The 15,979-nt window shown below is 39.6% G+C and overlaps 1 protein-coding gene across 9 annotated transcripts in view; it reads left to right on the top strand.

Annotated features, from left to right (window-relative positions):
* Positions 1–15,979, top strand: part of Grik1 (glutamate ionotropic receptor kainate type subunit 1) — a 425,302-nt gene that overhangs the window by 357,435 nt on the left and 51,888 nt on the right. For 6 of the 9 annotated variants that reach the window (XM_045150716.1, XM_045150718.1, XM_004654401.2 and 3 more), the window contains 3 exons: positions 4,245–4,352; positions 6,512–6,556; positions 14,379–14,492. In XM_045150716.1, the coding sequence (XP_045006651.1) occupies positions 4,245–4,352; positions 6,512–6,556; positions 14,379–14,492 (267 nt within the window). The remainder of the gene's footprint in view (positions 1–4,244; positions 4,353–6,511; positions 6,557–14,378; positions 14,493–15,979) is intronic. The other 3 variants (XM_004654403.2, XM_004654400.2, XM_045150717.1) reach the window with 2 other exon arrangements.

Raw genomic sequence — 15,979 nt, 5'->3', positions numbered from 1 at the left:
CTCAATTGTTCCAATAAGAAAGTTGGCATCTGTTCCACAATGCCAGGATCAACATCCAAACAGACACAGTTTATGGGAGGAAAGGATTTATTTCAGGCTTGTAAACCCAGGGGAAGTTTCATAAATGGCAGAAGAAGCTGGCTCCCATTCATAAATCTAAGCATAGAGAGAAACCACCACCAGCCCACAAAACACCAAAAAAAGCAGCAAGTAGGACCCTTAGCTGAGCTCACACTGATCTTCACACCACTGGGCTGGAATTCAGATCTTCCTCCTAAACACTCCTTTGGGTTGGACCCCAGAATGCAACCCTAATGACACCTCCTCCAGCCAGGCAGCTGGAGACCCAAGTTACAAGCATTAAGTAAAATACCTCAGTCTACGGGGGGCATACATTCAAACTACCACAGCATCTTTTCTTGTCTAACCTCAATTCCTATGACATTAATTGGATTTAAGTTCTAGTAATATCAAATGACAGCATATTCTGTCATGATATACATTTTATCTAGAATGTTAACAAAAAAGCATTTGTTCACTGAGTTGGATCTTAATGGTTAGGTTGAGTTCTTAACAATGCTTTCCATGAAACCCTGATAATCCTGCATGGAACTGCTTCTATTAATGATTACTACTGTGCATATTCCTTGGACAAGAGATGAATAATTGTGCTATTCATCATCTCATACGTGGATATCTGAATCAATTTCATAAATTTTATTTTATGAGAATTGCCTGTTAACTTGTGCCCTGAATATAACCCTACTAGTTCTGCTAAAGTGACCTTCCCATAACCTAAACCAGAGCATGATACCACTGTGATTACAACCTTCCAGTTATTAGGGCAAAGGAGATGGATGGATTAGTGCATAAGACTGTTTGCTATGCAAGCACGAGTGCCTGAGTTTGAAGCCATATCAAAGATAAAATAAACCTGGGCATGGCTGCACACTTCAGCAACCCCAGCACCCAGGGGCAGGTGGCTCAGACGGAGAGAGTGCTGGGGCTTGCTGGTCAGCAAATATAACGGAAACACAGCAAACATCAGTGAGAGATCCTGTCTCAAATAAGTAAGGGGGAAGAACAACGAAAGAAGACCTTTCTTTGACACACACACACACACACACACACACACACACACATATACACACACACACACACACACTCATTCTAAATGCTGACAGTGCCCAAGCAAACTGGCATGGTTCGTAACACCTTTATGTGATCGTAGCCCCACCCACCGGGTTAATATCTCAGCATTCTTTTCTCTGCCTTAACAGACCACAAGGATGCATAACTGATGCTTCATTCCATGCTCTTATGCAGGCTGTGAATTTTTGCTTGATCAGCTGCTCATCTTGTGAGAGCTCAGGCATTCTTGTCCCCAGGAATTCTTTTTCAACTCCTTTCCATGCAATTGAGATGCACTTAGCATTGACTCATACTTTCTTCAATGCTGTGCAAGCCTTTCTCATCACACTTAAGGGATCTTGTTTTTATTCCCACAAAACTATCAAGTGCTGATGATATGTTCCCAACAAAGCCCTGCACCTAGCAAAGAAGCTCAACACACAGTTATTTTCTAAGTGAATTAATAGGGGTAGAAATAAATCTTTCCAGTGTGATTCAAACTCCTACAGAGGCACACTAGGGGCTGGAGGGATGGCTCAGCAGTTATGGCACTTGCCTGCAAAGCTTAATGAACCAGGTTCTGTTCCCCAGCACCCACGTAGAGCCAGATGCACAAAGTGGCATATGCATCTGGAGTTTGCATGCAGTGGCTAGAAGCCCTGGTACACCCAATCTCATTCTCTCTCTCTCTCTTTTCTGGTCTCTAAAAAATTTCTAAAAAAGAAAAAAGAAAGAAAGAAAGAAAAGAAAAGAAAAGAAAAGAAAAGAAAAGAAAAGAAAAGAAAAGAAAAGAAAAGAAAAGAAAAGAAAGTACATAACTAGAGAGCATCCTGTGACCCTGTCAAGTAAACACAAACTTAATCATCACAAACTTTAATACAAGTCAAAAATTGGACTAATTTTCATGTGTCACAGGTCCATTATGCCCTGTTTGTCCTTTAACAGGTCAGAGGAATATGAAAATTGCATTTTGCACCAATGACTACAATGGTGACTTATATAAGACACAGTAGAGACCAGTAAACAACAGATTAATGAGTCCTGATACATAAGTAACAAAATCCAAACTTTAAGAGTAATGCAAGCGAAGAGAAACTTGAAAACTGTTAAAACTTTAAATGATTTCAGTGGACTAACTGTGTTAAGTGCCATTTAATCCCTGCAGAAGCACCGAAGACTGAGATAATCCAGGTTTAGTTTGGATAATCTGCTTTGAGTCACACTGCCTAGATTCAAACTCCATTCTGTGGAAATTTCTTCTTTTGCACTAATTGCTTCTCAAGCACATGGGTAACTGCTTGAAACAGGGGCACAAGAAGTAAATGACTGCAAATCATTCTCGATATCTTTGTATCTTGCACATGTCAGATGAGTTTGGTGAAGCTGGGAGGGAGAAAATCATGTTAAGTATACACAAAGATCCAAATTATTTAAGCAAAATACAAATAAACAACATGTCCAAAAGTCACCGAAAGATTGAAATTAAAGGTCCCTGAGAGCTGGAGGGATGGTTTAGTGGTTAAGGAACTTTCTTGAGAAGCCTATGGATCTAGGTTCAATTCCCCAGGACTCACATCAGCCAGATGCACAAGGAGGCAGTTTGTTTACAGTGACTAGAGACCATGGTGTGTCCATCCTCATTCTCTCTCTCTCTCTCTCTCTCTCTCTCGCTCTCACTCTCGCTCTCGCTCTTGCTCTCGCTCTCTCCCACTCTCTCTTGAATAAATAAATAATAAAATATTTTTTAAAAAAATCCCCGAGAGTCACTATTTTTTTTGGCTTAATGAGGTCAGTAAGGATACAGATAAGCGATTTTACTTTCTGAACTGTTGATGCATGTAGTAGGTGGAATATGGAGATCTCAGATGTCTACATCCTAGTCTTTGGAACCTATAACTGTGACTTTATATGGAAGAAAAGAGTTTTCAATCTGTGGTTAAATCAAGGATTCTGAGATGAGTGGCTTTTCCAAAGTTATCCAAGTGTGGCTCTAAATTCAATCACAAGTGTCCTTCGAGACATAGAACAACACATATAAACAGAAGAGGATGAGGCCATGTGACCCCAGCAGACCAGAGTAGAGTGATATGACTTAAGGCAGAGAGTTCTGAGAGCCACCAGAAGCAGAAGGAGACAGACTGTAGTGCCCTGTATGGCCTGCAACCTCCAGAGACAGCTCAGACCTCCTGATACTATTTTTTTACCCACAACTGTAGAAGAATAAATTCCTATTGTTTTAAAGGCAACAACTTTTTTCAGGCATAGTGGCACCCACCTGGAATCCTAGTACCTGGAAGGTAGAGGTAGGAGGATAAGGATTCAAAGCCATCATTGGCTCCTAGAGAGGCCAACCTAGGCTACATAAGAGACCCCATCTCAATAAAGAATCATTGAAGAAAACAACAACAACAAAAAAAGAACACTATCAATTATGTGGAAATGTACCATGGAAATCTGAAATACCCAAATACTATTAGGAATTAGAAGCCAAAACTATCCCCCAAACTCAATGACATCAGTAATGCATCATTTATTGCTATCATTTTCACATAGAACGAATGAGAAGGAAGCCAGGTATGCTAGTACCTGCCTTTAATCCCAGAACTTGGGAAGCAGAGGTAGTTTGAGGCCATCCTGAAACTATAGAGTGAATTCCAGGGCAGCCTGGGCTAGAGTGAGACCAAATGTAAAAAAAAAAAAAAAGGAAAAAGAAAAGAAAAAGAAAGAAAGAAAGAAAGAAAGAAAGAAAGAAAGAAAGAAAGAAAGAAAGAAAGAAAAGAAAAGGCAAAACATTCAAGGGAATTTAGGTTTACCTTAGAAAACAGAATAGTATGTCATCCTATACTTTTGAATTCAATGAATTCTTTTCTTCCTGTTTGTTTAAGCTGCCATTATATTACAGGTTTGACTGGTGATAAAAGGTTAGGACTGAAAAAAATAAATGACTGCTAATAAAATAGTGTTCAGCTTTCAAGCCATTGAACCAAAGCAATGATTTAGAATTCATGATGAACTGAGTAATTGGATAACGGGATGAATCTGAGTTACAACACTGTTGACAGAATTGAGATGATAAGCATTAGGCAATAACACCACACTCTTACTGTCTTCAGGCTCGGTGGGATGGCTTGACTGGCCGTATCACCTTCAATAAGACGGATGGCTTGAGAAAGGATTTTGACCTGGACATTATCAGTCTCAAAGAGGAAGGAACTGAAAAGGTAACTTCCCTGATGACAAGTAAATTAACTAACTAACAAGTATGGCCCAAGCATCTCAACTAAATTGTTTAGACAAGTGGAGGAAGGATAACTGTATTTTCTTAGCATGTTCATCTGTACCCAGTGTTTTAGAGCATTCTCTCTGATCCTGATAGAAGGGTGTTGTCATGCTATACTGTTAATACATTATTAACTGTTGTGATAACCAATGGTTACCAGAGCTGATGCATAAAGCAAGAATGAATATGCCATTTCCTGTATTAATAACACTATTGTAGGTCTCATTATGCCCATTTCTCAAAGATTTTATGAAATCATTTGGACATGGAAGCTGTTCGTGGTTTGTCTATGAAAAGGCATCCAAGGGTTACTCAGAAGTTAAATTTTCCAGAACTGTATTTTGAGATTGGTGACTGAGGGATGGGATAAAGTAGAATAGAAGAGGCTTACTGGAGCAAATTAACATTGCAACCTTAATTTGGGAATTATGCTAATTTTAGTGTCAGATTCTCACATTAGGATTATTTTACTTAGAAGTTTTAATCTCAAAAGTTTAATGTGTTATTCTAGTTACCATTTAGAATAATACCATTCAGTCAAATAATAGTGACTAACGAATCTGACTAACCACTCCGTTTTTTTGTGCTTCTGATGTTAGCATGCAAATCCACCAGTTGAAATTAATATGTGTAGTTTGAAGAGTTACCCTTCAGAACCTAAAAGAACAAAACCCTGGAAACAAACAACCATCAGAATATCAAAACTCTATAACCCAACCATTTCCTTAGAGTAGTAAGCAAAATGAGCACTCAATATAAAAAATAAAATTCATTTGATAACAACTAGGTGCATATTAATTTCAAGTAATTGGATAGTTTTTTTTTTGGAAAAAGCAATATTTTCCTATTTTTAGTGTATTCATTTACTAGGTCACATTTTTTGGCAGATCCTAACTGCCCCCTCCACTCACACCTGCCCCCCAATACCATTAGTTGAAACAAAGCATACTTAGCCTGAGTAGTGTGGAAGGGCACCACTGGTGCTGATCCATTTGAGAAAAAGAATTAGCTGGCAGCCCTGAGAGCACATGTCATGCCGGCAACTTTCCACGCTTTCTCTCCCTCCCTCCGGCTCATTCTTCACCATCTTGTTCTTCTGCTGACATCACAGAGAACAGCATTTGCCTGGCCTTCGCAGTGGCCTGTGGCATTGGTAATGGGAAGCAAAGGAAAAGAATGTTTATTATTATCTAAAAGCTTATGCTATTTTCAAGGAAAATACCTGTTCTTCTAATCCCACCCACCCCACCCCTCTTTTCCAAAGCTTGTTTTATTGCACAGTGCTGCAGGGGAAGGAAAGCTGTCAGGGAACCATCTTTGTGGATTAGACGGATGATAAAATCATTGGCTGTGTGGTTACATTTTCACAGCCATCGGTGCACTGTGAGATTATGCACGTTCTGTTCGTGTTTTTCCATCAAAGGCAAAATTGAATTGCATGAAAGTGTGTTCTATTTGTTTCTTATCTCTGCCATGTTTGCAATAACTGCTTTTTCTTCAGGTGACTGGGGCTCAATTCCTGAGAAGGTTGATTGGGCCTTAAGGCAATGGCGGAAGCCAACACATGTCTCTCAGGAGCCAAGGGAGGTCATGCCCAAGGTTTCCATGCCAGCTTCTCAGGGTGCGCAGGGGGAGTCATTAAAAAAAATGATCTCTCACTTGCACTAAATTTACTGCTGGATGGAAACTTATTATCAAAGAATATATTATCAAGCTTGCTTCTCTGTCTAGTTTAGAAATGTGTGTGTGTGTGTGTGTGTGTGTGTGTGTGTGTGTGTGTGTGTGTGTGATATGGGCCAATTGATTTTCGTTATGAATACCTTCCAAGGAATGATGAAAAATCCTTTAAATTTGGAGCATACCTATAAATATCCAAAAGTGCTCTTAATCACTTTTTATTGTGTAAAAGGACCAAGTAACTTCTGTTGATACCCAAGCTGTGTTTCATCTCGTTATGGTACCTATTGTTGGGTTGGATGTTGAATTAAAATGCAAAATTCCAGAGAACAGTTGAAAAATGTTGCACATACCATAGACCATGTGGATTCCATGCTCCATATTAATTAAGTGCTGTTTTTATTTTTCCCTCTGAAAACCAAGGTTGCTGGTGAAGTGCCTAAGCATTTATATAAAGTGTGGAAGAAGGTTTGTACTCTGATAACAACCGCAGGACACGTGGGGGTTGGGCAGGGATGCATCCATGGGAAAACCTGCTTCCCACCACTCTTGCCAGGCCAGTAGCTTTCCCCTTGCAGATTAGAGGTGAGAGTCTATGTAAAGGGAGAATGGGGGTGATCACTGATGTTTTTTGTCAACATTGTTCATGAATTGAAAAGACTCTTGGGTAGATTAAATAATGACGACTTACATATTTCCCCGTAGATTATTTTTGTTTCTTCTGGAGAAAATCAGTCACTGTTTAGGAGTGAAAACAGGGAACTACAACAAAAGCAGACACTGGTCCATCCATATTCCTTCTCCAATCATTAAATATTGCCTCTAAGAGGAATGAAGACAATAGACCAAGGCCTCAGGAAGCGAACAAATCCCCTTCAATGTCAATGTTACAAAATGCATGTCCTTTTCAGAAACTCCCCTTTCTTGTGAGCTATCTTTGTTTTGTGAGGGATTTTCATCAGAAAATCAGAAAATGTTGTCTTGTAAATTACCTTAGAACTAGTTTTCAGAAGATAAAACATTAGAAATTTTGAAAGGAAAAATGAGATTAATTTTGGAAATTGTGATACCCACTAACTCATATACCTTGCAGTATAGTGTCATGTTGCCAGTGACTGTGCAAAGATTTATATAAGCAGATATTAGACACTAAAACCATTTGGATCAAAAACATATCCCTCTGACAGGAAAATGTAGAATTATTTTTTATTCTTTCTCCTCCCTCCATCCATTTCTCTCTCCTCCTCTCTCACTTCCTCTCTGTATCTCTTTCTATCTCTCTCTCTCTCTCATACTTGCAGAGATTCCATTTTAAAAAATAAGTACAACAGGGGTGGGGAGATTGTTCAGTGGATAAAATGTTTGTCTTGCAAGCATGAGGAGACCTAAGTTGTAGCTGTAGTGCCTACATGAAATGCTGGGTCATATGTCTGTAAGCCCAGTACTGGGGCGATGGGAGATAGGAGGATCCCTGGAGTTTGCTGGCTAGCCAGCTGACCCCCATTGGTGAGCTGAAGGCCAATGCAAAACACAGGCCGATGTAAGAAGTAGACAGCATTTCTGAGGATGATCCCTGTGGTTGGCCTCTGCTCTCCACATGCACACACACATACATGGACCTACACACATATAAACATGTGTACATTAAAAAATTTTTGCTGACTGACAGATGGATCTTAAGTTACTTGAGGTCATTCAGCTTGTCAGTTTCACCTTCATCATCCTTCCAGTTATCAGCTGAGTCACAGAAAATGTAAGCATCTTATCCCAACAGCTGTAAACCTCTCCCTCGTGGTAATGCTCAGTAGATGAACTTACATTTTTTTCCCCCTTTTAAGTGTTTTTAAAACATGGTTTTAAGAACCTTGCCTTAATCGGCCATAAACCAGGTTGCTAAAGGCTCAGCAAGGGGAAATGGTTTCCTCAGTGGTGGGAAGTGGATGGTTCTAACTGACACTCAGTAAGCGGCTTATTGCATTACTGTAGCTCAGGGCTTCAGGCACCTTATGCAATGCTGAATTAATTCAAACTAAATATCCCAGGGAATGGCCCAAGCTCTGAAATTAGACTCAGAGGAGGCAGACGGTTCTCTCAGTGTCACTGAACTGCGGTACAAACACCCACATCCCAGTGGGGCAGACTGCTGGCTTTGATGACCCATCGCCTGTCCGCCTCTTCCTTTCTGGTTGCTCGTCATTGCTCATCATAGGCTGTACATGCTGTGGGGTGTGGTTTTCGTTTATGATTGTTTCTGTCAGGTATGTTCCCATTGTTGGAACACAGCACCCAACCAGCAGCAGCTTAAGGAGGAAATAGTGGTTTATTTTGAGTTACAGTTTCAAGGCCAGTGTCCGTGATGGCAGGGGTGGACAGTAGGAGCAGAAGGCTGGCTCATATCGTCATATCACCAGGAAGGAAGTAGAGAGAGTGTGAGAAGCATATGGGGCTGGCCTATAAACACCTCAAATCACATTTCCAGTGATACTTCCTCCAGCAAGATTGTACTTTCTAAAGTTTTTACTACTTTCCTGAGGCTTAAGTATTCAAACACATAAGTCTGTGAGGACCACTTTACAGTACAACCACCACACTGTGCATCTGTGATTCACCTGTAGCCAACACTACAATGTAGAGACTCACTGAGACCCAACAGAACCATGGTGCTTCCCCCAAGAAGATGCCATCTTGAAGAAGAAGGGTTTACTCATCATAGGAACATTCCAAAAGAACACCCCATCACAAGGACCTTTTAAAAAAAATAATGTCAAGCAGTTGATCTGAGATTTTTCTAAAAAAGATTAAGAGAGGTTTTTATGAGAACCTCCCATAAAAGTATACATTAAAGAGGCTAAAGGTTCAGAAAACACTGCCACCTTATATTTTGTTGTTTCCCCCCTCAAACATTGTTGATCTCTCATACATTTTAGACTTTGTTTTCATGTGATTCCCTCTGTCTGTTTAGAAAACAGATATTGACTCTCTTAAGAATCATTTTATTGCCTCACTTTTTAAAAGTTGGCTACCTATTCCCTGGTCATTCATCTTCAAATACTTCCCTCAGTTGTCTGAGATAACAAAGGGCCCCACCTCTGTGCCAGCTTTGACAGTAAAAGAAGGCATGCCAGACAACTTGAATATCCCTCTTCACAAATAATCATTCCACCCCCACCCTACTAATTCTTACCAGTAATTCTTCCACTGCACCCTTTGAAAATTGAAGTTCTGCTTCCTGGAGGCATTTCTCCAAGGTCAAAGACCAAGACACAATACCAATGCTAGGCATCTGGCTAAATGAAATGATCCTTCAAGTGCTCTCTCATCTCCAGATTCAGCATCTAGGGCCCCAGAGAGACATCCACTTGCCTGAAACCTGCATATTTATTTCAATTAAGGAGTAAAGCTAGAAGAATAGCCTGGCTTTTCCTGCATCTCATACTCTTCTCATTTATATTTAAAGGATATGTCATGCAGGAAGTAAGTCTCCTTGTCCTATCTTATGTAGGAATGGCTATGCTTTGGGGACTCTGGAGGATTGAAGGCACAAAAGCAAGGTCTCCTACCTCTGCCAGATAATATTTGTCTAAAACTTAACATTTTTAATTATTTATTTAATTATTTTGCAAGGAATGGTGTTATGGCACCACTCAATACTCCAACTTTCAAATGGAAAAGTATTTGAAAAAAAATAGTTTCTTTGAGCATACCCTTTTTTTGTAGTTACCTTTTCATTGCTGGGAGAATACACCAGACCCAAAGCAGCTGATGGGAGAAAAGGGTTAATTTCGGATTACCATTTCAAAGGAAGTTTCATGATGGCAGGGGAAAGCATGGTGGCATATCAGAGGCTGGACGTCACCTCTGACACAGCAGGTAGAAAAGAGCAGCAAGAGTGGGAGCCAGCTCTGGGAAAGGGAAGCTGGCTGCAGCACTCCAAAGCCTGCCCTCAACAACACACCTCCTCCAGCAAGACTCCACCTCGTGGTTGCTATCAGCTGGAGATCCAGCATTCAAAACACATGAGTACATGAGTTTATGGGGAGGGGGGTGGATGTTGAGTCAAACCAGTGCACACTTGAAATCAGTAAAAATAAGAGTTCAAGAAAACATACTTAGGCTGGAGAGATGGCATAGCGGGGAAGAAACTTGACTACAAAGCCAAAGGACCCAGGTGCAAGTCCCCAGGACCCCTGTAAGCCAGATGCACAAGGTGACGCATGTGTCTGGAGTTCATTTGCAGCCTCTTTCTCTTTCTCTCTTTCTCTTTTTCTCAAATAAATAAAATAAAATAAACATATCTGTGATTTTAAAAAGTGGCTAGAAACCCAGTTATATTCTCCACCCTCCAATACTTAATTAAAAATTAAGCTCTGCTATTCTTTGTCTCTATGTCAAGGTTTAATTGGAATTATATCTAAGGCCCAGTTTACACAGTCTTTTCTTACTATATCGTCTAAACTGTATATTTGGATATAAACCAACTTAGATAAAGCCCAATGTATCTAGCTGGAGTATTGCATCTTAAAAATGAAGGACTCTGCCTCAAAAAAAGAAAACATGTAAGGAGTGAAGATTGAGAAGAGAAGATAAATGAAGTTCTCTCTCCCAGGCTTATGGATAAGTCTTCCCTCAACAGATATATTGTGCCCTGACTAGCTGCGTCCAGCATGAGTCCCTGGAGGGTTACGAAGAGTGCTGAGCTACAACCAAATCTACCTCTAATGTCCTGTTTTTTTATAGACAGTAACACAGTTAGTTTAACTGCAAAAGCTACTCCTAAACCTTATTTTATCTTTTTTTTTAAATTTAATCTCTTTATTTGCATACCAACTAACCCTAATAACTACACTAAAAAAAGAGTGAAGGTGAAATAATTTACACTTATCTGTAAATCTGCTATGGTCCTTGGAACTTCCTCAAAGAGTTCATGTCTCTAAACAAAGGTATCTATCAAGACAAATGAATTTCTAGCTGCTAAATTCACACAGTCAATCAAAGGAAAGATAGAAGGAACCTAAACATGCTCAGATGTGATATATTGTTTTATCATCAGAAAAGCATGTTCATCTCCATTTTGCTGGTGAGGAAATTGAGGCATAGAAAGGTTAATTAACTAGTCACGTCACTGGTAAGTTTAAGACCTAGGTTAAAAAGTCTATCTGCAAAGCTCACAGTCTGTTTAGCTGGTCGAATGTCTTCCCATTAAAGGAAATATACTCCTCTATTGGGGGAACATATTCAAGGGTCAGGTACGAATCTACCCTGTCCATCTCAGAGTAAGCCCATGTACTCGGGTTCTGACACTGCTGCTTTTCAGAGTTCATTCACATTATCAGTTTCTAAACTAAAATAAAAGACACTAACCATTGTGTTTTTTTCACAAGAGTTCAAGCTTGAAGAAATTAGGATGAATTGCATTTAAATGACTTTTATTATTAATATTTGCCCAGCTCTAAAAATATGCCAATATTTCCACATATGTTGTCTCATATGATCATCTCACCACCCATATAAAGTGTTTTCAGAAAGGTTAGCATGTTATTAAAGGTAAGGTCAAACAGCAACTGCCTTGCTGTTTCTGATGGATTTACAAACACATTTAAGTTCCCTGCAAACAGTTCAATTTCACCAGGTTCTTCCCAGTTCCCCCAGATGCTAATCACATCAATGTAACCGCTAAGCATCCCTTATTCAAAATGCTTGACATCAGAAAAGTTTTGAACTGAATACTATTTTTAAATTTTGAAAAATTTTACTCTATCTAGTGAGATCTATTGTAATAAGACTCAATTATACATATGAAACTTGCTTATGCCTCCTATTTCCTTTTTAAGAACTAAAATTTTTATTAATGCTTATTAATTTTTTTGAGCTAACATACAAAATACTAGGATTCATGATAAAAATTTTCCTATATGTAATTGTATTTTGCTCCTTTCATCATATCTTATTCCTCATCTCCACCCTGCTGGTCTCTTCTCTCCCCAAATAATCCTTCTTCTGTTTTGTTTTTTTTTTTTTAACTTTTTTTTCTTTATTTATCTGAGAGAGACAGACACATAGACAGGGAGAGAGAGAGAGAGAGAGAGAGAGAGAGAGAGAGAGAGAGTGAAGGAGAGAATGGGTGCACCAGGGCCTCCAGCTGCTGCAAATGGACTCCAGATGCATGTGCCCCCTTGTGCATCTGGCTTACATGGGTACTAAGGAATTGAACCTGGGTCCTTTGGCTTTTCAGACAACTGCCTTGACCACTAAACCATTTCTCCAGCCATGTCCTTCTTCTGTTTTTATGTCATATATTTGGACATATATTTCATATACGCCTTATAGACTTAGCCTGAAGGTAATTTAATACCATGGTTTTGGTATTACTGTGTTTTGATTTTGACACATCATATGAGGTCAAGTGATTCTTGAACATTTGAATCTGAGTATTAAGGGTGTTCAAACATATATTTTTATTTAGTTTAACAGCTCAGTAGTGATTAGGCCACTGGGGAAAATTGGAGGTCATTATTTTTTCTTTTACTTTTAAAAACAATTTATTAACAATTTTCATACATTTTCATAATGTATTTTTATCATAATCCTCCCCCATTACCTCTGTGAACTCCTTCCTGCACCCCTTCCACAGAACTCCTTCTTAATCCCTTCTTTTCAATTACCCCCCCCCTACTTTATTATCCTTTTTTGTCTTCCTCCATCATCCATGATGACATGGTGATAGGCTAATATCCACAGCCTCTGTGAGGTCATGAATGCAATAGCCATTTCATGTCTGGAAGACAGCATTCCAAAGCATTCCACACTATCCTTTGGCTCTTACATTCTTTCTTTAAAAAAAAAAATGTGTATTTGCAAGCAGAGAATGACAGAGGAAAGAGAGAGAGGGAGGAAGAGAATGGGCACACCAGGGCCTCTAACCACTACTGACAAGCTCCAGATGCATGAGCCACTTTGTACATCTGCTTTTACATGGGTACTGGGGAATTGAACCAGGGTCATTAGGCTTTACAGGCAAGCGCCTTCACTGCTGAGCCATCTCTCCAGCCCTCTTACATTCTTTCTGCTCCTTCTTCTGCAATGTTCCCTGAGACTTGGCAGGTGGGATAGAGATGTCTCAGCTAGTATCACGCACTCAACTGTCACTTCTCAGCTTTCTGATGAGTTCTGAGTCCCCCAGTAGTCACTGCCCATATGCAAAAAAAAAAAAAAAAGAAAAGAAAAGAAAAGAAAAGAAACTTTCAAAAGAGAGAGAAACACTAATCTGTGGGCATTAAATAAATATTTAGGGAACAGTTTGATAGGCACAACATTTCTATGCAGCCAAACCACAGCAGTAGTTTCCCTCTTAGGGCCTGTGACTCTCAAGCTGGAAGTGAGCTGGAAGCCTCCACCCTGCTAACTAGCTGCCATAGACTGGAAAAGTGTAATGTAGAACGCTGGGGAGGAATGTTATTGACAGTCTTAACCAGCAGTGGGCCCTGCAAGCTATACAACCAGCCAGGCAAGTGGTCAGCATGATTGAAAGGGTGACGGGTTCCACTGAATGACCTTCACTGTGATTGGCTCTTAGGAATGATCATTTGGTAATAAAAACAAGAACCCTCATTGGAGGTCATGGTTCCAGGGGCTACAGAAGATAGGTAAGCCAGTAATGATGAGATAAGATACTAAAGGCGTGCAAGGAGTCCTAGTAGAGTATACAAGAGGCCTCCTTCTTGGCACAGGTTCCTCAGTGAAGACAGGAAACTACGCCTACTGCTTTTATTTATATACATGTTCTCCAATCTCTCTTTCTGTCACTCAACTTTCTCTTTACATTCCATTAATCTTGAATTGTACAGGAACTGGTAATAACACTATATGGTAGCATAATATGATATGAGCAAAACATAACAAGAGCAGAAGTATGTGTATTTAGCATAATGCTGTATCCTCCGATATCTAAAACTGTGCTTGGCACAGGAGCAGGTGCTCAAAAAAATTATGTTTTTAGGAAAACATGATACACATTTAAGAACTCTTTTATTTTTTAATTTAAATAAGAGCAATAAGCTGAATACATTTTTTAAAATGCCTCCTTCAAATAGCCCAAATTTCTCTGATTCTATCTATGCCGGACCAGTATTCTTCCATTACTTTATTTTCCCATACTGACTATCTTCCACTGTGATGTGCCGGTGCCCTAGGGCTGTAAGTTTTCTGCCCATCCCTGAAGTAGAGGCAGCTCTCTTTAGAATAAGTGCCTTGAAGACATCCAGCAGCCTCTGATGTTCTGTGTTCTGTGCAGATTGGAATTTGGAACTCTAACAGCGGGCTGAACATGACGGATGGCAGCAGAGACAGGTCCAACAACATCACTGACTCACTGGCCAACCGAACACTCATCGTCACCACTATTCTGGTGAGCTGTTTGCGAAGTTCAGCCTCTTATCTGTGCTCCAACCTAAGATCTGCAATGATCCCACAAGCGTCTTTTTAAATGCTGGCAATTCTGTCTTCAAATTGTCTGGGGATTTTGTTTTTGTTTTTTTTGTTTGTTTGTTTGTTTGTTTGTTTGTTTGTTTGTTTTGTTTGTTTGAACATGGGAAACTAAAGCATGTGTTTGTATACACTTACAAGACTAAATTACAAGCTTTCAAAATGTCACTAAGAATCCTTGTCTCATTGAATTCTCAGTTTTTCTACCACCCCACAGCTGTTCATATTGGACTTGTAGGTGACACAGTACCCAGGCTGCAGCTTCACGGGGCTATGGTCCCTTTCCCACTGCTCTCAGTCTCCAACCAAGTCTTCCTAGCTTCCTAATGTAATAGGAACCTCTCTGCAATCTCACTCCCTCCTCCTCTCACTCTCTCTCTGCTCACAACTCAGTAAATGATCCCTTTTATTAACTGTTCTTTAAAACTCCTATATACTACTGAAACCCTATTCCTAGGCCCATACAGCCATGGTGCACATGCCCACCAGGTTTCCTCCCCTTTACTTTTCCAGGGGAGTCAGGCAGGAAGAGTCCACTCTGAACTCTTCCCTCGCAGGCGTACCTTGCCTTATTTCCTTCAGCCCATAACATTGTAATTATTGATCTTTGAAATAGGCAACGTGTGAGAATTATTCATCGGAAGTAAAAAATTGATTTGTTTGTTTCTTTCTTCTGGCCATTACTTTCTCTGTGATCACCTTATGGAAATAGTTTCTGTTATATTCCCATAGCCCAACTGTCAGTTTAATTGATGGTAAACATAAATGCATAAGACAAGTCATCAGTAATTATTATAAAATTTTATGAAACAAAATGGACTTCCATTTAGAATTTATAAATGCATGGTAGAAAAGAGATGACCATGATTCATAAGACAAAGGATTCATCATGTAAGCCTATAAGCAAGGCATTATCAGATTTGAAGTTTAGGGTGATTTCTATTAAGACTATAAGAATGCATCCACATCCATAGAGATGGAGATGCATGCACATGCGTGCACACACACACACACACACACACACACACACAAATATACTGCATGTGCATGCAAAAAAATAAAAAACAGGCTACAAGAAAGATGAAAAAAGAAGACAGATAAATAACCAAATAATATATAAAAAGTAATTAGTAAAACATGAAAATTGAGTAAAAGTGAAAATATTTTCTATTTATTGTATTTAGTAAGTTAGTATAGATAGGAAGTTTGAAAAATTAAAGGACATATTTGGCCATGCCAACTTTTCCACTGAAAGTAGAAAAGACTTGTCAAGACTATGTCAAAGTCTGTATGGCAATAAGGTCCTGCAAGGGAAGCTTGAGTGTGGGAGTGCTTAGAGGCAGATACCTGGGCCTTTCCATCTTCCCAGACCCAAAACGTGAACACAACCATCTCTGTCCTACCTCCACT

Source organism: Jaculus jaculus, chromosome 5 (genome assembly GCF_020740685.1).
Source record: "Jaculus jaculus isolate mJacJac1 chromosome 5, mJacJac1.mat.Y.cur, whole genome shotgun sequence".
Classification (NCBI taxonomy): Eukaryota; Metazoa; Chordata; class Mammalia; order Rodentia; family Dipodidae; genus Jaculus; species Jaculus jaculus.
Note: the sequence above shows the minus strand (reverse complement) of the source record. Positions and strands in the feature narration are given on the sequence as shown.